This window comes from Corvus brachyrhynchos, unplaced genomic scaffold (genome assembly GCF_000691975.1).
Source record: "Corvus brachyrhynchos isolate BGI_N302 unplaced genomic scaffold, ASM69197v1 scaffold215, whole genome shotgun sequence".
In the NCBI taxonomy this organism is placed as follows: Eukaryota; Metazoa; Chordata; class Aves; order Passeriformes; family Corvidae; genus Corvus; species Corvus brachyrhynchos.
This window is the reverse complement of record NW_008237887.1, coordinates 583,124-605,836: the sequence shown is the minus strand read 5'-3', so window position 1 is coordinate 605,836 and position 22,713 is coordinate 583,124. Positions and strand designations below refer to the sequence as shown.

Genomic DNA, 22,713 nt, shown 5'->3' with positions numbered 1-22,713 from the left:
AAACACCCTCATTAACCAGTCCAAACTCCTGCCTGAGCCTCGGGGGTGCCTTTATTTTGTGTCATCCCTTGTCTCCAGTTGTGCTGGGATGTGGCAGCTGTTCTGCCACCACAGCAATCCTGCATCCTCCTCCCCGTTTTTCAGCAAATGTATCTGTAGCACGGAGCACAGAGCACTCCAAGAGCTTCTCTTGGCACAGACAATCTGCTGCTCCTTCACAAAAATCAGGCTTGGGATGCAAAACTCCAGGGTTTTGCCAGGAATCAGTGGGACTCGGCTCTGGAAACAAACGGAGCTAATTGTGTTCAGCTGCCCAGGGCAGGGAGTTCCCTCTCCACACGCTGGATCTCAGGAATCAATCCTGAGCCTTAAGGGGAAGGAATTTCCCAGATTGTTCTGTGAGCATTGACCAAAACAACGTGGTTTTATCAGCAATCCCCAGGCTAAACATCCCATGCTGTGAACGCAGCACCAGGCATGGCACCAGCATGGGATTCAGTTTCTCCGTGTGCTTTGGGAAGAAAACCAGGTCTGAATTCCAAGCTGAGGTCAGGCTGGATGAGGCCTGGATGCTGTTTTGGTCTTTTTGAGCACTGTAAAAGCCAACATTTTGGGGCTCTGCTGGTCCTGCATCCTCGAGCGGGGCATGGTGGGGCACGGAGCAAGGGAGCAATTCCAGATGCCTCTGTCCTCTCTTTGGGTTTGGTTATTTCTATCAAGACTGAGAGAATCCTTCTTAATGGGGTAGACATTTTATTGTGTGTTTTTGTTGAAGCTGAACTGTTAGTCATAGTTTAATTAAAACTTCTGAAATAAGTCCATTGGTAATATTTCCCCATGATCCCTACATTTGGAAACATTTGCTCCCAGAGCTGGAACTTTCCAAGGCAAGGCCAGACACAAACTTTAATGGGCTTTTTCTTGTTTGTTTAACTACAAGGACAAGGGTTTAGCTGGTTTTTAGTGCAGAGACAGGGAAACACTATAGAAAAGTGCTCTGAAACTCTTGGTTTGAAACAACCAGAGGCCCTATTTTGAGAAAAAGGCTGTTTAGAGCTTGGTGAGCCAAATTTAAACCTAACAGGAGCTTCTCTGCTTTCATGTCTTAGTGTGAACCTATTGGGATTCTACTACATCGTGATTTTTCTGGATGAGGAGGAGTTTGTGGGGTTTTTTCCCACTCCGAGTCCATTAAACTGTTCTTGTAGAGAGACCCAGAGCTGCTGCTCAGCCTGGCCTGGCTCAGACAGCTTGGGGGGTAAACCGTGCAGTGATGTGTCTTAGGCTGGTTTTGTACCCATTTTGTTTCCTGAGCCAGTTTTTCTTGGGCTGAGGTGAGCACACAAGCTGATTTGAGGAGGGGGAGCTCAGAATGAGATATATTTTCAATGGATGTCATGTTTATTATGTAAGTGCAGAGGGCATTCATTGTTTGAGTAATTGAAAACCCAGAGAAAGTGCGTGCCTGCACACTTGCGCCTCATTTCCTGCACATGCTGCCCTGTGCACCCTCCAATCCATCCTGGAGGAGTGTACAAGACCCAGCACTCAGCTCTCTGGGGAGCAGCCCTGTGTCCCCTGATGTTTCCAGCACGGGAATGCAGGAGCAGCTGGGTGCCCCTCAAGGGAGTATTTTCATTTTTCTCCACAACACTGATGATGCTGTTTTTCTTGTCTAGCCCCGCATGGACCAGTATTTTAATCAGATGGAGAAGATTGTGAAAGAGAGGAAAACCTCCTCAAGGATTCGATTCATGCTTCAGGATGTAATAGACCTAAGGCTGGTAGGTCACAACTCCAGTGAGGAAAAGCATGAAATCATGGAAGCTCAGACTGGTTTGGGTTAGAAGGGACCTTAAGGATCATCTCATTCCACCCCCTGCCACGGACAGGGATACCTCCCACTGTCCCAGGCTGCTCCAAGCCCCATCCAGCCTGGCCTTGGACACTTCCAGGGATCCAGGGGCAGCCACAGCTTCTCTGGGCACCCTGTGCCAGGGCCTCCCCACCCTCACGGGGAAGAATTTCTTCCCAATGTCCCATCTAACCCTGCCCTCTGGCAGTGGGAAGCCATTCCCCCTTGTCCCCAGTCCCTCTCCAGCTCTCCTGGAGCCCCTTTAGGCCCTGGAAGGGGCTCTGAGCTCTCCCTCAGCCTTCCCTTCTCCAGGTGAACATGCCCAGCTCTCCTGCCAGTCTGTCATGTTCCCTTCCATATCCAGACTGGATAAGCTCTCATGCAAGAGCAGGGATTCACAGCTGAAGTAGGATGTTGGGGGGAGATCTGTTCCCCTTCTCCCCAAAGTCTGGCTGTTCAAAGCCAGGAGATGTCTCCACGTTGTCCTGGTGCCATGGTCAGTACTTGTGTGGTGCACAGGGCCCCCACGCTGTGCAGGTGAAGACGTGACCACGGGTGGAACAAACCTTCCCAGCACCTGTGATTTTTCCCCCAGGGGACCTGTTTTGGGTTGTGTGGAGGCTGAAGTCACCATTTTGGCTGCAGGTAGATAATTGCCCCAAGAGCTGTAATGAGGCTGCAGCAAGATAAGGGACAGCATGGTCATTCCAGGGCTGGAAGGGTCTGAGCAGTGCATGGCTGAAAAGACACATCGAGCAGGGAAAGTGTTTTTGGAGTGACAGCTGCCCCTCTCTGCAGGATTCCTGTCTCAGCCATCACCATTCCTGGATTGGCAAAGCACTGTCTCCACTTAAAATCAGTCACTTTTTGCTTTTTTTATTTTCAAGGTTTCATTTTTTCCCCTCAGGCTTGATGGAAAGGCTCCCACCAAGAGTGTCAGTCATAGAGTGACAGCAGCTCTTCTCTTTCCTCTGAACCTTGAATGAGTGGGAAGCTGGGAATGTGCAGTCTGGGGGTTGACATGTCTTGAGCTCAGTCAGGTCTCACTGCATTCTCTACCTGAGCACAGGGCTTTGCTCTCTGGTGCTGGGATAACCATGTCCATAACATGTCCCAGCTCCACAGGATTTTCTCCAGCCCCTCTAAGGCATGGCAAGGGTGGGAGGATGAGGCCTCGTTCCCAATGTTCAAATTCCCCACGTTTGATGCTCCCCGGGAAGTTTCCCTGAGCATGTGTTTGGTTTTTTTTGCTTCTTCCCCAGTGCAACTGGGTGTCACGGAGAGCAGACCAGGGCCCCAAGACCATCGAGCAGATCCATAAAGAAGCCAAGATTGAAGAGCAGGAAGAACAGAGGAAGGTGCAACAACTCATGACCAAAGACAAGAGGAGACCAGGTAAAGTGAAAGCCAAGTTGGCTGCTCCTTTCACTCATTTCACACCCTGTGGCCTTAGAGGGAATCCCACATAAAAGGAAAAAATCTGGTGTTGTTTTTTTTTCCCAAGCGTAATGAGCAAAGGGAATTGGGGCCTGATTGTGGCAGAGGCTGGAAAAGGAACAGATTTGCCATGGATTGGCTGTGGGGATTTTCAGGGGCAAATCCCATGGGTGAAAACAGTCAACCACAGGCCAACAGTGCTTAAGTTTTCCATTCATTCAAACCATGTTTGATTTTGTGACAGGCTGCCAGAAATCTGTTCTAACAAGTTACTGCTTGGGAGTCAGATTTGCCATCCATTCTCATAACACTGCAGAGTCTCATTTCAAGAGAAAAACATCTCATTTCAGGAGTAACCGTGTTGTCTTCAGCTGTTACAGTCGTGAGGTGCTGACTCTGCATGAGGGAGTGTCTTGGCTTAAACTGCTCCTGGCCCTCAGGGCACTACCTGAAGATGAATTTGGAGTGACTGGGAAAATAAAGTCTGGGACAGAGCAGGGCAAGGAGAAAGTAATTTTGGGGATTCTTTAATACTAAGGATTGTCAAATGAAAGTGCTTTGAAAACAGGGCGTAAAGAAAATAATGTAGACTTTAATTATCCTGAAAGTGACACCAGGAGAAGGTGAGGAACCTGGCCTGAGGGGCTTCATGTCAGACCTGCCAAGCACTGCAGGAATGTGTGGGGTGAGTGAGGCTCTGGTCAGGGAAGGCATCTCACCTGCTCATTCCGTGGAAAAATCCCTTCCAAAAGCAGCCCTTGAAAGGAGAGAAAGCTTTTGTGTCAAGGCTGTTTTGTGGGAACACAGGCAGGCAGGCTGGTTGTGTCATGTCAGTGGGACAGACGTTGCTGAGCAGGGCCCTGCCGGCGGAGCAGCGGGATGAGCTGAGGAGGGTTCTGTTTGTCACCCTCAGGTGTCCCACGGGTCGACGAAGGCGGCTGGAACACTGTGCAGGGGGCAAAGAACAGCAGAGTGCTGGACCCCACCAAGTTCCTTAAAATCACCAAGGTAGGTGCCACCACAAGGCTCCTTCAGGGCAATAAAATATCTGTCAGTCCAGGAAGGACTGGGACGGTGTGTACAGGTCGCAACTTGGGGTCGGGACATTTTAAATCCTCAGAGTTAGTACTGTGTGTAGATAAAGCTCCATTATCTTCTGGATGTTCCTTTTGTCCTGAGGGAAGGGAGTGTGCAGACTTTCTTTCTTAGGTTCACAGTGTCCTTTTAGTAATTCAGAAGCTCTCGTAGTCAGAAAATCTGCATTTTATTCAGTGATGAAAATGTGAGTCAGGGTACTGTGTGACATGGAGAGGCAGCACAGCACCCACGTTTGATGGGTCTCAAACACATCACTTGGGGGTCTCAAACACCTGCTGGAAATCCTTGGCTGCCTCAAGTTCTTAAGACCCTATTCTGATGTTGCTCCTCAATAAAACAGGGAGGCCACGTCCACTTTGATGTGTCACAAACAGCAACACTCCAGACTCGGGAGGCTGCAGTAGAATGGGAAGAGCTGTGTCTGCTTTTGGAGGTTTCTTGATTTGGTGGCATGGTTGCATCCCCCAGTACGTGATAAACTTTTGTATTCATCCTCCAGATGAGCAGCTTCCTGTTATTTCACCATTAGACTGGTGGATTTGGGACAGTTTTCCCGGCTGCAGGTTGGGCAAGTTGGGAGATTTCTCCTTTTTTAAGCTTCAGAACAGCTCTGGGTTTTCTTGCCAAGGAAAAGTCTGGCCTTTGCATTAATCAGTGATTCCTAAATATTCCCTTGTCCCACTTAATGTCACTCACCCTGAATTTTTACACTCAGTGCCTGGATTCTTGGAGAGCTGTAAGGCAGGACCTGGACAGACTGCAGCCCTTCTGCAGATCCAATCAGTTTGTTCCTTCGGAAAGTCATAAAACAGTCTCCAAAACTTCATTAGCAGGAGAGGTTCAGCCTCCTCCTGCCTGGGCTTATGGCTCACCTGGGAAAAGCCCTTCTCCTCTGTTCCATACAAATGGAGCTGGTTCCACAGCAGCTGCTTTGGAAGGAGAGAGGAGCTCACCAGAGATCTGCGAGGTCACAGCCTCCTTGTCAATAAATTCTCCCACTGAACATTGTAAAATCAATGTTCTCTTCTTGCCAGACACCACTTCTTCCCTCCAAGTTCTGCGACCTGTTGTCGTCCTTTGCCCTCTGGATTGTTGGGTGCCCTGCAGATCCCCACAAAGCCATGACTGGAGGGTTGATGGACAGTGGAGCTGTTCACACATCACAAACGGACTGAACATCTTTCAAGTACAGATACACTGAGCTTTTCCACCTTCCTGAGCTTCAAATTCCCAATAAAAAGAAGCTCCTGCTCACTGTGAATGTCTCTCACTGGCATTTGGAAGAGGCTCTTCGTGATGCCCTTTGTTGTTTGTGTCCTCGGTCTTGGGCCACGGTTTGGTCTTCCAGAAATGTCTTAAAGTGTATTTTGGTGTTCACAAGACTGGGATTGTTGCCAAAAAAATCTCCCATTTATTATTAAATGGTATGATTTGCCCTTGTAATGGTACATCCTGGTGTGTTTTACAGCCCACAATAGATGAGAAGATTCAGCTCGTGCCTAAAGCCCAGTTGGGCAGCTGGGGGAAGGGCAGCAGTGGTGGAGCCAAGGCAAGCGAGATGGGTAAGTCAGGAGGGACCCTCACCCTCGGCTTTGCTGCCAAAGAGCAGGTTTGGGTGGGTTCACAGAACGTTGGAACGTCCTCAGCCGGGAGGGACCCACAAGGATCATCCAGTCCAGCCCCTGGCCCTGCACAGACACCCCAACAACCCCACCCTGGGCACCCCTGGCAGCCTCGGGGCCGTTCCCATTCCCTGGGGAGCCTGGGCAGTGCCCAGCACCCTCTGGGGGAAGAACCTTTCCTGATATCCAATCTAAACCCCCCTGGCACAGCTCCAGCTGCTCCCTCAGTCCTGTCCTGGTCACAGAGCAGGGATCAGAGCTGCCCCTTGGGAGGAGCTGCAGCCCCCAGTGAGGGCTCCCCTCAGTCTCCTCTCCTCCCCTCTCTGTGTGACCTCCTGACAAGAAGGGTTGAAGTGGGGCAGGACCAGCCTTTTCCCTGCACTTCTCTCCCCATCGCTCTGAAACAGCTCTGGCTGAACTGCTCAGTGATGCCAAGGTAGCAGCAGCTCCTGACCTTGTCACTCTGCTCTGTGTTGTCTCCACGATCTCCAGACTCCTTGCGACCAAGTGCCACAAGTCTGAACAGATTTTCTGCCCTGCAGCCTCCAGTCTCCCCAGTATCTGCCTCATCTGCATCTTCAGAACTAGAATCTCGCAGGGCCTTAACGAGGTGAGTGTCGCTCCGTCTTTCTTCCCTGCTGCACTTTGCACCCCCTGCTCTGGGTACCAGCACTCAGAAAGAAGAGAATTCCTTGCCTTTCCAGGAATTCCCCTCTGAGTTAGCTTCAAACACACCTGTATTTTATAATACCATAGGGGAGACAGGTGGAATTCATTTTTAAAGCCATTTTGATTAATGTTTTTACCCTTCAGCTAAGGGTAGTTGTGTTTAACAGATCAAAAACTCTTCAGATAAAAAGTAGTAATAAATAGGTTGGATTTAATAGCTGTGAATTCAGCCAGGTCAGTAGGTTTATTTATCCAGAAAAACACACCTAAAACCTGGCAGAAATGCAGCATAAAACAGTGTTTGACCCTTCCCAGCAGGTGTTACCTGCCCATGCTCCTGCATGCCACAAAACGCTGCAGAGCCTCTCTCTCACTCCAATTCCTTCAGGGCTGCAGCCACTCCAGCTTGGAGCATGAAACATGTATTAACCCTCAATAATTTATTAACTCTAGACATGGTTTATAAATGTACAGTTCATTTAAAAGGTCACTGGATCTTCCTTCCAGTGCACACGAGCTGCTGAAGTGTTTTCCTGGGTTGTTCCTCTAATGTTTTCCCTTCTATTTCAAGAAAAGCTTGGGCTTACCTGGAAATGACTCCATTTTGGTATTATTTTGCCCATCTTACTTGTTAACACAATAGTTAATAGGACAGATCATTGTCACCTGTTGCTGGAAGCGTTCACTGTTTGGGAGGTATTTTTCAATAAATGGGTAAAAAATACAACTCTCATGGGATCACAGAATGGTTTGGGTTGGAGAGACTTTAAAGATCACCCAGTCCCACCCCCCGTCATGGGCAGAGACACCTTCCACTATCCCAGGGTGCTCCAAGCCCCGTCCAACCCAGCCTTGGACACTTCCAGGGATGGGGCAGCCACAGCTGCTCTGGGCACCCTGTGCCAGGGCCTGCCCACCCTCACAGGGAGGAATTTCTTTGCAACAGCTAATCTAAAGCTCTCACACCATTTCAAAGTGAAACAGAGTCCTTGTGTTATAAAATTCACAATTCCATGTATAAAATGGGTGCTGCAGAGCACTGCTTTCCCATGTGGTCTCTAGCAAGCATTGGCTCTGCCTGTCCACTCTGGGTATTTGTGTTTGCGCATCCCTGAAATTGAGTTAATTTTGGTTGTAGGTACAGCTGTAAGAAATGGAGTCAGCAATCCTGTGGGGTTTGGGGGTGGTTTTTTCCTGCAGTGAAGCCCTCAGGTACCTTCTCTAACCTCTGAGTGTGTTTGTGTTCGGCAGTCGCGGGAGCACAGGCAGGGAGAAGAATGACAAAAATCTGCCACCGTCCCTGTCCCGGCCTAACACCTTCCTCCGGGGCAGCAGCAGCAAGGAGCTGCTGCTGGACAACCAGGCCCAGGAGGAGCAGCGCAGGGAGATGCTGGAGACGGTGAAGCAGCTGACAGGAGGCATGGAGATGGACAGGAACAGCACTGAGGCCGAGAGGAACAAAGCCAAGGAATCTGGTAACGGCTCCTCTGTGCTTGGGGAATCTTGCTGAGTGTGTGGAAAGGCAGGAGGATCTGTCAGGAGCTGTCACACTGTGGGCTGCTGCAGCTGTGATGCACCTCCCAGAGCCGGGTAACAGCTGAGTCAGGCAGGCCTCGGCCTCATCCCTCTCCAGCTCCTCTGTAGGATCCAGCAGAGCTGAAAGGCTGCAGATGCCAGCACAACACCACCCCGTGGCATTGTCTTGCCTGTTTTGGCCTGTCACTGTCCCACTGGCTTCTGGGCACGAAGTCCCCCAAGTCAGTGTCAGTTCTTCAGGAATGCTTTTTCAGTGCCCAGTAAAGCCATATCTACCCTTTCCAAGCATTCCTCTGGGCCAGGGCAGGGATTTGGGTCTGGGACAGATGGTGCACAGCAGCTTTTTAGCACCATGTCGTTGCCAGCTCTCCTCCTGAGCTGGCCCTGGTGCAGCGGGACAGTGGCACCCACCAAGGTGACTCGACTGTCACCTTGTCAGTCCTGCAGCTCCTACTTTTCCCTCCTGCCAGCCTGGGCTGGTTTGTTAGTGGGAAAATGTGGACTCCCAGGGGTTGTTCCCTGTGGACAGAACCTTTATAGTAAGGACAGTGTTCAGCCCCTTCCCTGGGAAACGTCTGGAAACTGCTGCAGTGAGGGAAACACCTTAACTGCCACAGCACAGCAGAGGCCTATCCTGAAGCTTTGGGACGTTGTAGACAATCCACAGGGACCAGAGTTTTGGGATGTGATCAGGAGATTGCCTTGGGCTGCTGCCCATTGCAGTCAGCGTATTTTAACTTCGCTGCAACAGCTCCCATTTAATTATTTAATGGTTGCGGAGAGCTTTTAAGGTATTCGACCTGTGCCACTGCCAGCTGTGATCCTGCAAGGTCAAGTTACAGAGATACTGGGAGTTCCTATGGGGGAAAAGTAGCCAGGAAGGAATCATAGAATCCCAGAATGGTTTGAGTTGGAAGGAGCCTTAAACTCATCCAGTTCCACCCCCCTGCCATGGGCAGGGACACCTTCCACCTATCCCAGGTTGTTCCAAGCCCCATCAAAGAACTACCCTGTGCCTGAGGATGGGACAGGGGACACACCTGCTCTGGTGACTTCTGTTCTCAGAATGTCAGCTCTAAAATGCTGATTTTCCTTTTCCAAACATTTCTTTTTGCTGTATTTCCACCAGCCAAGCCAGAAGCTCCCCCAGTTCCAGTGCAAGAAAAGCCTTCGCTATCAGAAGAGGAAATAGAGAGAAAATGCAAATCTATCATTGATGAGTTCTTGCATATTAATGATTTTAAGGTAAGCAAGATGAAAACCTCTCTTAACAGAAAGCTCTGAGGGCATGGAGTGCTTTCTCTCCAGGATCTGTCTCTGTGAGCACCCAGCCCACACAGAGGCAGTGGAAGCAGCGGGGCCAGGCAGAATCCAGGCAGCAGCAGCAGCAGCAGCTCCATGAGCCGTTTCAGGACAGTTGTCTCCCAAGCTTGTTTTCTGCCCTGCTGGTCATAGGAAAAATAGCCCAGCCTGTGTGTTTTAAGTAGTAAGATGGATGTGTATCTGTCATGAATCACTGAGCAGCTCCGTAATACCAGCAATTCTGGAAGCAGAAAAGCTAGTGGGAAAATAAACAGAGGTTTTCATTTAGTTATCAAAGCATGTGCTGTTCTGATCTGAAGGCAGATAAAGCAGTACTAAATATTGAACAAACCACTCCAGAGGATTTTTAATAAACATTGGAAATTACTGAGCAGCTGTCATCACTTCCTAGTTAAAAGGTTGAAATTTTGTTTCCCTTGTAAATGGGTTTTTTAGCTTGTCCAGGGAGTTTGCTAGAAGTGTTACATTGGCTATGAAGCTGATTCGTTTGATCTTTCACTGAAATAAATTTTAAAACCTGCCAAGTTTGAAATGGCAGCATTTGGGAGTTGCTGGTTTGGCACCCTAAAAGCAGAGTTGCTGCTTCCATTTCATTGGGCTTCCAATTAATGATTGGAAAGAGGAATAGTCTCATGATGGATTGTTTAGAGTTCACATCTAGTTATTGGGATAAATTATTAAATACTTGGTTTGGAGAGGAAAAACCGTGCTCTGATTGGCAGTGGGCTGGCCTGGGACCCAGGGGCTGGTGAGCCAAGGAGTCGCCGCTCCGTTTCCTTCTTGTGATGGACTCCAGAGGCTCCCCCTGGGTGCCTGCGATGAAGGGACCACTTCGGTTCCCTGTTTGCAAATACAGCAGCATATTTCTGTGGCTGGCTGGAAATAGAGCTGAATTGCATTGGACAGGGCAGGGCTGATTAAAAGTATGGAATCAAGGCAGTTTGTTTGCATCAGGAATTACTTGCTACTGGGGAATTCTTGGTGCTCGTCAGGTGCAGTGAAGCTCTGACTAACTCTGCTTAAACTCGTGTTCCTGCAGCCACCCGTGAGCGAGTTCCTGCTGTGTAGAGCAGAGGAATGGCCCTTTGCAGGTGTTTGGTCCTCAGAGTTTGACCTGACCGTGAACTCCAAACTGCTGAGCTATGACCCTGGTGACAGCAGGGTCGGCCAGCAGGGTTCCCTGTGTGTCCTGGGACACCGGGATCCTTCTGACGAGCTCCGACCCGAGCGCATGGGCTGGGACCACCGCGTTCCTGACCTGCAGAAAAAAGCAGGGCCTGAGGAAACACATCTGGGGCTGCCAGGTCTTGGTAACTCAAGGCATAAGCAGTCACAGAGCAGGTGCCTGTGGTCAGGAAGGCCACTGAGATCCGTGGGCTGGACCCAGAAGGTCACTGGGAGGTCCTTGTTATGGCAGTGGAGATTTTTGATGTGGGACTTTGAGAGCTACTCTCAGAGTCTCTGAGTGTTTTCTTTGTTTAGGTTGCAAAATGCACAAGCCAGAAAGTAGGGGCTTTAGAAAGGGGAAATCTTCCTCCAAGTGCTCCCCAGCTATTTTCTGGTTCTTGATGGGCTGTGGGTTTGTAACACGGGCGTTTGTGGCAGGTCAGATGAGTAACAAATCTAACCTGATACCCTCTTTTTGACTTGGCTTGATGTTTGATGCAGTAATAGGTGTTTCAGTGGCATCCAGAAGACAATTCCTGCCGTTTCACCAAGCAGCCCTGGAATGTGATTGTGTATTTTAAAAGTTGTTACCTGAGTGGTATAAATTCCATTATTGCTATTACTGTTGTTTCTGTTACTATTACGTGGTGAGGTTCCACAGCCTAATTCAGCAGCCTCACTAAATACTCATTTTACCAAGAATCCCCAATGTCACAGTAGGAAATACTCTTGTGCCACGTTTTTGGCTACTTTTCAGTTCCGGGGTGACTGATATGTGTCGTTCCACAGGAGGCCATGCAGTGCGTGGAGGAGCTGAGTGCCCAGAACCTGCTGCCCGTGTTTGTGCGCGTGGGAGTGGAGTCGACGCTGGAGCGGAGTCAGATCACCAGAGATCACATGGGCCAGTTGTTACATCAGCTGGTGCAGTTGGGAAAGCTGAGCAAGCAGGATTTCTTCAAGGGGTTGGTATTCTGCACAGAGAATCCACAGATTCTTTTCCTCAGTGTTTCTTGCGAATGGATGCTGTGCTGCAGAGAAATGTTCTCCCACCTTTTTTTGGTATCCTGCCCTCTCCACACATTCTTTTGTAAGGACCATATCATCTGGGTGTATTTATAAGGACTATTATTACTGTAATATATCTTAAAGTGTTTCAGATGCTTTAGTGAACATAAATATGTTCATATTTATATCAGCTTTTATTTCAAAGTAGATCTGTAGGTGTCTGTTTAAATGTGTGTATTCAGATCCCTGTTCTGTGCTGCATTTCTCCCTGCTTGCCTTTTGCAAATCCCTGAATGTAATTGGAAGAGGAGGAAGTCAGAATCCTTCACACAACATTAGTACCTGGGAGCTCCTGTGCATCCACAGAGCCTCAGCCACTCTCCCACTAGGAAAAAGGCTTCACCCACCCGATGCCATCTCTCAGGACGCCTCAGCTGAAGCGGCTGAATCCTCGAGGAGCTGAGGAGAGCATGCAGCAGATGGGTTGGACCTGCCTCAAGAGACCTGAGTTTCAGCTGCTGGCTCATTTCAGCTCCCTGAGTTTTGTGTTCCCAGCCTGATGTCCAGTCCTCAAACAATCCATGTTCCCAGGGAGGCCCCTGGTGGCACTCAGTCCTCGCCGGGGTGTAGAATAGGAGGAATAACAGGGGTAGCCACAAATGCAGCAGTGAAGGAGCAGATGAACTCTTTGGATCCCGAGTTCCTGAGGAGTTGGCTCTGTCTGGCTGCTTTAATTTGAATCCCTGTCATTGTGGTACCACCGACTGCTCTGACAGGAACTCCCTGCACCCGTGTCTGTCCCTGAACTCCATTTAGCTCACACGAAAGGTTTAGGCAGCCTGAGCCCAAAACCGTATGGAACAGCTGAAAAAATCTACATAGATCCACAGGGAGAACACTTGTGTCCACACAGCACTGATGGTCAGAGGGACTCATTTGAGGTGATACATATCCAAAATGTATTGGGATTAAAGCTGTTCTGGAGTTTCCTGGTGTTTAGATAAGTGGATCTTGATGAAATATTGGGATCTGTGGTGTGAATGTGGCATAAACAACATGAAACAGCTCCTGAAGATGATGGAAAGGACAAGTGGTGTTCAGTGGGTGCTGAGGAGAACACCAGAAACCACCTCACTTACTGACACAGGAGAAATGACCGTGTAATGAGGGATCACAGGATGAGCACTGCTCCCAGCCCACATCTGGGAGATGCACAACAGGAAAACAATTTCTGGCAGAAAGGCTGGAGGAGCAGTGGGGGATGCAAAGAACAAAGCAAAGGAGGTGGTTTCTGGTTTGAAACACGAGAGAAAATGTGCATTTATAGTCACTAAACAGGACACTGGACTTTTCAAGGTTTTTGGGGGGAAACGAACCATGATAGAAACTGGCAGGAGAGCAGAAAAATTACCATCTGCCAGGCATGGGAAGTGAAGCCACCTGCAAGGATTTCATGGAAAGAAGAGTTTTGAGCCATTCTGGAAAGTGTGTCATTGGGGAGCAGTCCTGTAATTTCTGCTGCAGAAAAAAACCCCCCTCTGCTGAACTGAGCTCTTACTTACAGACATTTCACTTGATGGTTTATATTTACAGACAAAAATGCTTTTTAGTTTTATAGGTGTTACTACTACCAAATGATTTGGTACTGGGATATAAGAATTATTACAAATTGAGGTTTCCTCGATCTATTTGTTGGATCTACAAAAGTTGGTGTCTTTTCCACATACTCTCCATGTTACTGCATGGAGAAATTTGGAAGTACCAAAAGCATAAAATGGCAATAGGGTCTTTGTTACTTTTGTGATTCTCCTCACTCCTCTCTCTCCTCACTCCTCTTTTATGTTACAAAACATTTTTAAAGTGCAGATTTCTTTGCAGGAAATATCTCCAATTAAATTTTCTTTAATACTTGATGTTTTTCCTTCTTCTAAAGCTTTTCTGAGACCTTGGAGCTGGCAGATGACATGGCCATAGATATACCCCATATCTGGTTGTACCTGGCTGAGTTGGTGACCCCCATGTTAAAAGAAGGAGGAATCTCTATGAGAGAACTTATACAGTAAGTGATGCTTTCTCAGCTGTGCCTGCAGGGTTTTCACAGCGTGGTTCCCACCAGTCGGTGAAGGATGAGAGTGCTGGAGGCTCAGCTCCCCGGGAGCCAGTGGGAAGCTTGATGCACATCCTTGGGGGCCGCACCGGTCTGAGAGCTCTGCTGGGACGGGAGCTTGGTGCTTACACCCTTGGAGAGGGGTTTTATCCATAAGTCTGCTGTTTGTTTCAGCTGAGCTTAAAAATACCCCAGTGCTGTAGAGTGGAGTCATTTGGGAGCGCTGGGAATTGGACCTGTAGCGAGTGAGGTATCGCAGAGGGGCCTGTGTGGCTCAGAGTGGTAACCGAAGGAGGGCAGGGTTAGGTGGGATATTTGGAATAAATTCCTCCCTGTGAGGGCGGGGAGGCCCTGGCACAGGGTGCCCAGCGAAGCAATGGCTGCCCCTGGATCCCTGGCAGTGTCCAAGGCCAGGCTGGACATTGGGGCTTGGAGCAGCCTGGGACAGTGGGAGGTGTCCCTGCCCAAACTATGGGATTCGGTGTCTACCGCCTAGGCATTTCCTTGAATGGGCACAAAACCTTGTCTGCAAGACTGGAAACCATTTCCCGGACCAGAATTCCTGTATTTTCTGTATGTCCTTACATATTTGGGGATTAACTGGAAGCCAGTGGAATGGTTCCTATTTCTATTACCAGTATATTAAGAAAATAACAGTATTTTCCCTCTACTCAAATACAGTATCCCACAAAAATTAGTGGATTTGACATTAAATATAACATACTTTTTGATGTAAAATTCAAGTCTTTGTAATCAGCCGTGTTGTGACAAGGTCACTGCATCACTAAATGTTTTATCAGCAGTGCTGGATTAATCAAATCCTTCCTCCCTGGCAGAAGTTAAAGGTGATTTCCTGCCTCAGTTTGCCCCTTGCTTTGCATTCCAAATACGAATTATAAAGAAAAAACACCTGGTTTTCTTTCATTCTAGAGAATTTAGCAAACCCTTGCTTCCTGTGGGAAGAGCCGGCGTCTTGCTTGCTGAAATCTTGCACCTTCTATGCAAACAAATGGTGAGTGCCCAGGTGCTCCTGTCCTCCAGAGGGAGGAGTGGATGCAGCGCTCGTGTTCATGCATGAAACCTACACCATTCCCACATGAGGACGTTTAGGGATGATCAGCCAGTCCAGATAACTTAGGAAACATGCCTCGCACCCCCAGTTTCCAGCCAAGCCTTAAGAGGTTCCAAAAAGTTGAGTTAACTTTTTGTTTTCTCATCACTTTTCCCTTTTGCAGGTACCTTTGCACCTGGCTTCTCCCAGAAGCTAAGAGTGCTGAAATACTGCAAGAGGGACATGCTCAAGGGATTTCTGGGCTGACCAGAAGCAGCAAGTGCCGGGAATCTTGCGAGAGAGATGTTCTTGCAGACCGGAGAGGTTCTCAGGGTTCGGATAAGCTTCCGATGGCCTCAGACTGCTGGGTGCTTATCCAAACTAAACCTGCCGACTCTTGAGGTTCACCCAGCACTGGGGTAGTGACACCTCCTCACCCCGTGACTCCGAGAGCTCTCTTTCACACCTCACAGCTGCGTGTCCAACCAGTTTGGTGTTTTCCCTATAACTCATCTCCATTTTTGTCTTTTTTTTTCTTTTTTTTTTTAATCCAGCTAAATCCTGCACTTTGGGTAGTGTCTATTTCCAACCCCGTAAAATCCCTCACTTGCCTTTTTATATTTTTTCAAGCATGCATTCAAGTAAGGTTGAATGTTCCAGGAGCATTTCAGTCTTAACAGTGCAAAGAGTGTCTTTTTATTTATTTATTTTAGTCTTGTGCTTGTTTGGACAATCAACTTCCATTTTTTTTTTAACTATTCTGTGAAAGAAAAGCTGCTGTGCTCTGGGTGTGGAAGCACAGCCTTGGGTCTCTGTTTCTGCCACAGCTTTCTGATCCAGTCTCGTCCAGGCCAAGACTTGGACTCGGGTATTTCAGTGTAATATCAGCCATCTAATCCAGATCTTGATGGGTCAGAGTAGGAACTATGCACAGTTGGCTCTTAACAACCTGTATCGTAAACTGAAAATTGTAATCTGCTTTGTAAACTAAAAGTCAGACTGCATTTCTCAGCTTGGCTTAGGCTACTCAGTGATCCCCTTGTGAGCAGGCACTGTAAGGTGAAACTCTGGCAGAGCATTTGGGTGAAAAGAGCTGGTTGTGCTCAGCATTTTTATTCTTATCAGAACTGTGTGTGTCAGAACTGGGCCCTCTGAGGCAGGAGGCTCAAAGGTCAGTGTGACATTAGAGGCTGCAAAAGGCTGAACTGTCTGTGCTCAAAGGCACTGCTCTCAAGGTTTGCATAAACTCTAGGAATTGAGGAGAGAATTTGGGATTATGTGCCTGAATTTGAGTCTTGGTCTCTGTGCAGAAAACAGCCGTGTAAATAAGGAATTTTCTCAAAGGAGCAGTGTGCCAGAGCCTTACTGTCGAGGCAGGGGAGCGTGAGTCACGGAGTAAGTCAGGAGAAGGATCTGAGTCATCTGTGCCAGCTCTGTGTCAGGCCGTATCCTGTTCCACTGCTCCTGGGTAACCTCGGAGGTCGTTGCGAGCCCCCCGTGTCACTTCTGCCTTGTCCGTTCCCCATCACGAGGCGTTGCCCGCCTGACAAGATGTGCATACCCGGGGGGATTGCACATGTGGTTTCTCTTGCACGAGGTCTCCAGATGTTCTCACTCATTGCTGGGCGTTTGTTGGGTGGCTGAGCTGTCCATTATTCCTCCTGACACAGCTGCACCATTCCGGCCCCTGTGAGCTCCCGGGGTGTCGCTCAGCTCTTTAAACTGGACAAACTGCTTGTGTTTCAGAGCCATAAGAAAGTGGGAGCCTTGTGGAGGGAGTCTGGCCTCAGTTGGAAGGACTACTTGCCCGAAGGGGAGGATGTACATACCTTTCTCATGGAACAAGTGAGTTCAGATCATTGGCTCGATCATCCCGTTTGTTCATCCTCTTCCATCCCATTCTTACGTGCAGTTGGAATATGGGGTGAAGTGTCTTGAGTTGGGGTAGATGATTTCAGCACCACCTTTTGAAGCACAGGGAGGACAAGCCTGTCCCCACTGCTCCCAGACACACATCTCAGGTCTCCTGACTTCCTCTAGGAGACCTGTTTCTCCAGCTGGGAAAAAAATTTCAAGAATGAGTTTTGGAGCAAGGACAGATAATCTGCAGAAGGGCCACAATAAATGGTAGCAGTTATTCACTCATCCCACCTTGGACTATGATCCTGGAGGGGGCCAGGAACTGATGGAGGCACCTCACCTCTTGCTGGTGCTGCTCCTCAGGAAGACACTGTCTCCCTTCGGAGCTTCGAGTGATCTGCTGCCCTGTTCCGGCACTTTGGAAGTGCTGCAGGAAATGAAATTGTTACCATGGCCTGGGCCTCACTGAGGGGACTGCAGCCCCTCTTGTCACAGTTTTCAAGGAATTGGGGCACTGGCTGCAATTCCTTTGAGCCAGTGCCAGCTCTGGTCATTGCATTCCAACCCCTATAGCTCCAGCTGGGCAACACACGCCTGATTTTTTGCTCTGCTGTGCAGGGCTGGAGCTGCCTGAGGTACCTCGTCTTTGCTGGATAATGTAGTTCCCATGTGTTGGTAAAATGCTTCCTAACCTTTGGAACAGGGAAAGTTTATATTGCTGTAATGATAACTAAGCAGCTGGAAGATGCCAGGAAGCAGAATTAAATGTAGTTTCCTGCTTCAATCTGGTGTAATTCAGCCTAGGGAAGTGCGTTTCACTAATTCTCATCATCACATGTGGTGTTGCAGAAGTTGGAGTTCGCGGAGTCCAACTGTTCCAGTTCCTCAGAAGCACTTTCAGAGAAAGAACTCTCTGCGGAAGAGCTGAACAAGCAGCTGGAAAAACTCATTGTTGAGGACAAGGCGAATGATGAACAAATCTTTGATTGGGTAGAGGTACAAAGAGATTTTCACCCTCCCTGCAGACTGTTTAACTGCTTTTGTTAATATGTTCTGGTCTGAACATCTCGGGGTTTAGGACACTGCAAGGATTTGGTCTGTACAATCAACACTTCCAAATAATTAAAATATTATCAGTTATTTAAGAGTCAGCTTTAGGAAGGAAGAATTTTAGCCATAGTAACTGTGTAACTGCCTTTTAAATACTGTAGACTTTCGGACACTGAATATCCTACTTCTGCCACTTAGTACATTCTAGATGTACACTGCTACATCGTTTCTTCACAAAATAGGGAAGAGAGCCTTCTCACTACTTTTTTCCAACATGACCTCTGCAAATTTCCCCCTGTAAAAACATCCTGGGCAGTCACTGAGAGCACCTTTTCCCAGTGCCTGCCCAGTGCGCTGGAAGAGAAAGAAAAAAAAGAGGAAAAAGCCTGTCAACCCACTGGTCTTTGCTCTCTGTCTCTGGCTGCATTCTTTAACCCAGATGTTTAGTGTCCAAAATTATACCCAGCCTGATGCATTTACATCTGTGCTTACACTAAATCTTGGTCAGCTTCAGTTCAGTTATTTCTGTGGCAGAGCAATGTGTTAGAAATGTCATTTTTCCACTGCTGTTAGAGGAGTCGAGAGTGGAACAAAAGCAGCACTGAAGATCTGGGATCACCCACAGGCTCTTTGGAGCCTTGGACAAGTTCCACAGCCATTCCCTGAATTTCTTTTGCAAAGCAAACAATCTCCACCCAAGGAACACGCCATAAAGTTTGTTGGAAAAGCCTGAAACTCTTTGAAACTGTGTAAGGGCATTGCAGGAGCCTGGCATGGTTGGTTTGGTTCTGCAGACAAACGGCTCCTTGTGGGAGGCATTCAATGGCACATGGATCCCATGGGAACTGGTGTTGCCTGTTGACATCCCTGAGGGAGTTTCAAGGAGTGAGTGGGGAAGCCGAGGGTTTGCAGGGGTGAGCTGGGTTTGTGCTGCAGCAGCAGCTGAGCCTGGACGTGCTGCCGGATTCAGTGCTGGAGTTTGGAAGCAGTCGCGCTCCTGCAGCGCTGTGTTTTTAACTGGCCCATTTACTCTTGATTCCAGGCTAATCTAGATGAAAGCCAGATGAGTTCACCTACATTCCTTAGAGCTTTAATGACATCAGTTTGTAAAGCAGCTATTATAGGTGAGTAACTTGCAGTGTAAACACCACACAAACCAAACCTGCAAAGAATTATTTGGTGTTTTTCAGGTTTATATCACATTTCCCTGCCCAAGGCTGTGTCTTATCACACACTAAGGCTACTCCATCATTTGGGATTGTGCCCGAGAGCAGGGTGTCCCTTCCCCATGTGACAGCCAGGTGCTTTGCCGAGTGTGGTGTTCCCGAGGTGACCCTGGTGTGTCCCAGTGACCTTGTGTGAGCGGGGGTTTCAGACAGCGCTGGGTAATGCCAGCTTGCTCGTCGATTTTCTTGACAAAGGTGGAAATGACTGAGATCATCATTAAGGCAGTTAACATTTCCACTCCTGTGTCAGCAAAGATGCGTGGGCACCCCAGTAGTGGCAGCGTGGGCTGTGGGAAAAAGCCAGTCTGGGGCTCAGGCTTGTAAGAGTTTTATATCTGAAGTTTCAGTTTCATAAGGATGGTTTATGTGGATTGCTTGCCTGTACAGCTGTTGGCTGGAAACACAGGAAAGGGAGGGCTCCCAAGTCGGACACGTGAGCCTTGGAGCCTCAGGGGAGTTGAGTAAAGCACTGCAGCCAGAAACATCTGCTCACTTCACTTGGTTGTCTTTTAACTTTACTGTTGGCATCTGGCAAAGCAAAAAGTGGTGCTTGTAAAGGGTCTGGTTCTGCTCTGAGCTGTGATTTGGGGGAGAGAATGGGCTGGATTCCACCGCGGGAGGGAGGGGAGGGACAGCCCAGCTCCTTCCTCTCTCTGGGAACAGAACCTTGCTCGTGCCACCTAGTGTTAACAGAGACATGACACAGAATTTCATTTACAATGTTTAAGGGTTCCCTGTTGTCAGGAAAGTCATCCTCTGGTGTAAATTTTGACCTTGCCTTTAACTGAGTCTTTTTCTTTTGTTTTCAAAATATCACTTAATTGGGTTGTGTGATGTACTTGAAAGCTGCTGAATAATTTATCCATGTGGCTGAGGGACTTCTAATGCATATTTTTTATATATTCCTATTTCCTATGTCATGTGCAACTTAAAATTCTGTTTCTGCCCTGGTATTTAAAAAAAAAAAAAAGAATTTTCTAAAAACCTTCTAAATGCAATTGCCTGTGGAGACACGATTTGCACTGCAAGGTAAAGTTGTGCTGCTTCTGTGTGTTTTAGAGCTGGGGTCACTGCAGACACTGGCTGAATTTGGGGAACTTTAAGGACCAAGACTTCCAGAAATAGCCATTAACCAAAAATAGTTCCTGTTGTTTCTCATCCTCCTTTTCTCTCCACTCTGATCTGTGTTTGTGATTGTTATTTGCATAAATAAAGGCAGTCAAAAACTTGTCCCTGTTGCCATGTGCCAAAGCTGACTCTGCTTTCTCCTCTTCCCCTCAGCGGACTCTTCCAGCTTCCGAGTGGACACTGCTGTTATCAAACAGAGAGTGCCCATCCTACTCAAGTACCTGGACTCAGACACAGAGAAGGAACTACAAGCACTTTATGCACTACAAGCATCAATAGTAAAACTTGATCAACCTCCTAGTAAGTGTTGCCTCTGTGCTGGGATTCCCGCAGAAGGGAAGGGGGATTCTGTGGGAGACTGGGAGAGGATGTGCTTTTCCTTACCTTTGTAGGTAGCAGGTGAGAGAAGCCGGTGTGTGGTGGGTTCAGCTTGTCCAAATTCCAGCTTTTTAGAGCAGCTCAGGTACCCAAATGCTTGGCCAGAGGCCGACTCTTCTTTTGGTTGCTCCTGTGAGCAGGCACACAGAAGGAAGGACAAATGTCTGTTGATAAAAAGAGAGGAAAAAAAGAGCAGTAAAAAATAATCTGTTGAGTTTGCAGTACCTGGGCATGTGAGAGCATGGGTATTATTATTATTGCATTGCTACTCCACAGATGTCTGTGGGCTTGGAGGGAGTAAAATGAGTTAGTCAACTGATGATTTTTGTCCCAAAGATGCTACAGAAAACTCTTGTGGGACAAGAGGCAAAGGAATAGCCAAAGAAACAGGGATTCCCAGGGAATCTGCAGCACAAAATCCAAGAGTGCCTCAAAACACCCAGCACTATCGTCCTTAGTGCCCTTTATGGCATTAGTTGGGCATTATCCCTCCTGCTGAGCCGCAAAAATCCGGGGTTTGAGGGAATCCAGATGTGTGGTCCAGAGGAGATGGGCTGCTGCGGGTTCTGCTTGCCAGCCAATCTCTAGATAACGTATTCCCACAGCTGCATTCCCAGCTTTCCCTCTTCTCTGACAGTGTCAAAGGGGTTGGTTTTCCCCCTCACCTGAGTGTGAGCAGCCAGGAAGCAATAACTGAGTAAGAGCCCTTTATTTTCCTTGTCTCTCCATCTCCTGTGCCAAGAGGTTGCGTTAATCCCCTTATCTGCAGGCGTGTCTCTGGCCACAGCCACAGCTGACAGATGTTCCCTCCTGTTATTCCATTACTGCAGATTTGTTGCGGATGTTTTTTGATTGCCTGTATGACGAGGAGGTCATTTCGGAGGATGCCTTCTACAAGTGGGAAAGCAGCAAGGACCCAGCGGAGCAGAACGGGAAAGGAGTAGCGCTAAAATCTGTCACGGCGTTCTTCACGTGGCTACGGGAGGCCGAAGAGGAGTCAGAGGATAATTAAAACTTAAAATACAGATTACAAACAAACAAACAAAAAAGAAACAATTTAAGTATTTTTTTAAAAAGTTTCATGTCTTCGCCAATCACAGTGCAGCAAGGCCAATTCTCTCTCGCAGACCCCCCTTGCCCCACACACGCACGAGTGGGAGAGGTAAAACCCGATAAACACCGAGGTGATCATGGAGGCAAAAAGGTACTTGAAAAAAACCCACAAAAGTAAACTTCAAACCTGAGGGCGGGAGCACTAAACCAAAATACCTGTATTATTTATAGAAAATATTTTCTGTTTTAATCTTTTTCTTTTCTTTTTAAACAAGGACTCATACTTAGGAAAACACACAGCAAAACAAATCTGTTTAGCAAGAACAAAAACAAGTTGAAAACTTTTAATTTATTATTTTAAGGACTGCAAATGCCAGTGTAATTTTTAAATTTGCAGTTTCTGTAAACAAATTGTATAATAGAACAAAAGCAGAGAAATAAATTTCCCTCCCCTTCATAAGCACCTCAGTTTTGTTTCAAAGCATGATAAATAGACAAAACTTTGAAGGGGGTTGGGGTGAGCTAGATGAGGACAAGATAATTTTTTTTTATTGTCATCAGATTTTTCTGCCTGCCTCTCAGCTTGCTTCTGAAATTTAAAAAGAAAATAGTAATCAAACCATACGTAACCTTGGATCAGAAGGAAATGCATTTGAGAAAACCGCTGCGGACCAGAGTGCTCCGAAAATAACTCATTGAAAACCGTGCTACCCCGGGGAAAAAAGTACTAGTGATACTTTGAGAACCTTTAGAGCAACTTTAAGGCTTGTAAATACATAGAACAAATATTTAAAAAAAAAAAAAAAAAGAAAAAAAGAAATTGACTCAATACTATTCTTTTCACTTTCAAAATATAAAGAACAAAATAAAGACAAACATTGCAAGTTTAAAAGAAAGTAAAACGACTTCTCCTTTGACAGCTGCTGAATGTGTGCACCATCCTGAGCGGTGCTGGCTTCCTTGGTGTGCCGTAGGTCCTCGGGCCCAAATTGTGTACATATAGTGTGTGTCTGTATGTGTGACTACCAAAAATGAAGGGTGAGAGCAATTGTTGTTTTAAAAAAAAATGGAAAAAAGGGGTTGCTGTTGTGCTGAGAGAACTCCCTGGCCAGGGAGCAGCCGGTGGCTGCGGGGCCACGTAGGTGCGG

The 22,713-nt window shown here is 47.7% G+C and overlaps 1 protein-coding gene across 15 annotated transcripts in view; it reads left to right on the top strand.

The window, feature by feature from the left end:
- EIF4G3 (eukaryotic translation initiation factor 4 gamma 3) overlaps positions 1 to 22,033 on the top strand; it is a 104,629-nt gene extending 82,596 nt beyond the window's left edge. For 14 of the 15 annotated variants that reach the window (XM_017732718.1, XM_017732730.1, XM_017732729.1 and 11 more), the window contains 15 exons: positions 1,680 to 1,784; positions 3,118 to 3,250; positions 4,206 to 4,300; positions 5,859 to 5,952; positions 6,505 to 6,622; positions 7,933 to 8,156; positions 9,347 to 9,462; positions 11,497 to 11,669; positions 13,646 to 13,771; positions 14,750 to 14,831; positions 16,617 to 16,715; positions 17,580 to 17,726; positions 18,823 to 18,904; positions 20,288 to 20,434; positions 21,343 to 22,033. In XM_017732718.1, the coding sequence (XP_017588207.1) occupies positions 1,680 to 1,784; positions 3,118 to 3,250; positions 4,206 to 4,300; positions 5,859 to 5,952; positions 6,505 to 6,622; positions 7,933 to 8,156; positions 9,347 to 9,462; positions 11,497 to 11,669; positions 13,646 to 13,771; positions 14,750 to 14,831; positions 16,617 to 16,715; positions 17,580 to 17,726; positions 18,823 to 18,904; positions 20,288 to 20,434; positions 21,343 to 21,524 (1,923 nt within the window). In that variant the 3' untranslated portion in view covers positions 21,525 to 22,033. Of the gene's footprint in view, positions 1 to 1,679; positions 1,785 to 3,117; positions 3,251 to 4,205; positions 4,301 to 5,858; positions 5,953 to 6,504; positions 6,623 to 7,932; positions 8,157 to 9,346; positions 9,463 to 11,496; positions 11,670 to 13,645; positions 13,772 to 14,749; positions 14,832 to 15,054; positions 15,233 to 16,616; positions 16,716 to 17,579; positions 17,727 to 18,822; positions 18,905 to 20,287; positions 20,435 to 21,342 lie in introns of those variants that run through there. The other variant, XM_017732731.1, reaches the window with a different exon arrangement.
- The last annotated feature ends 680 nt before the right edge of the window (positions 22,034 to 22,713 follow it).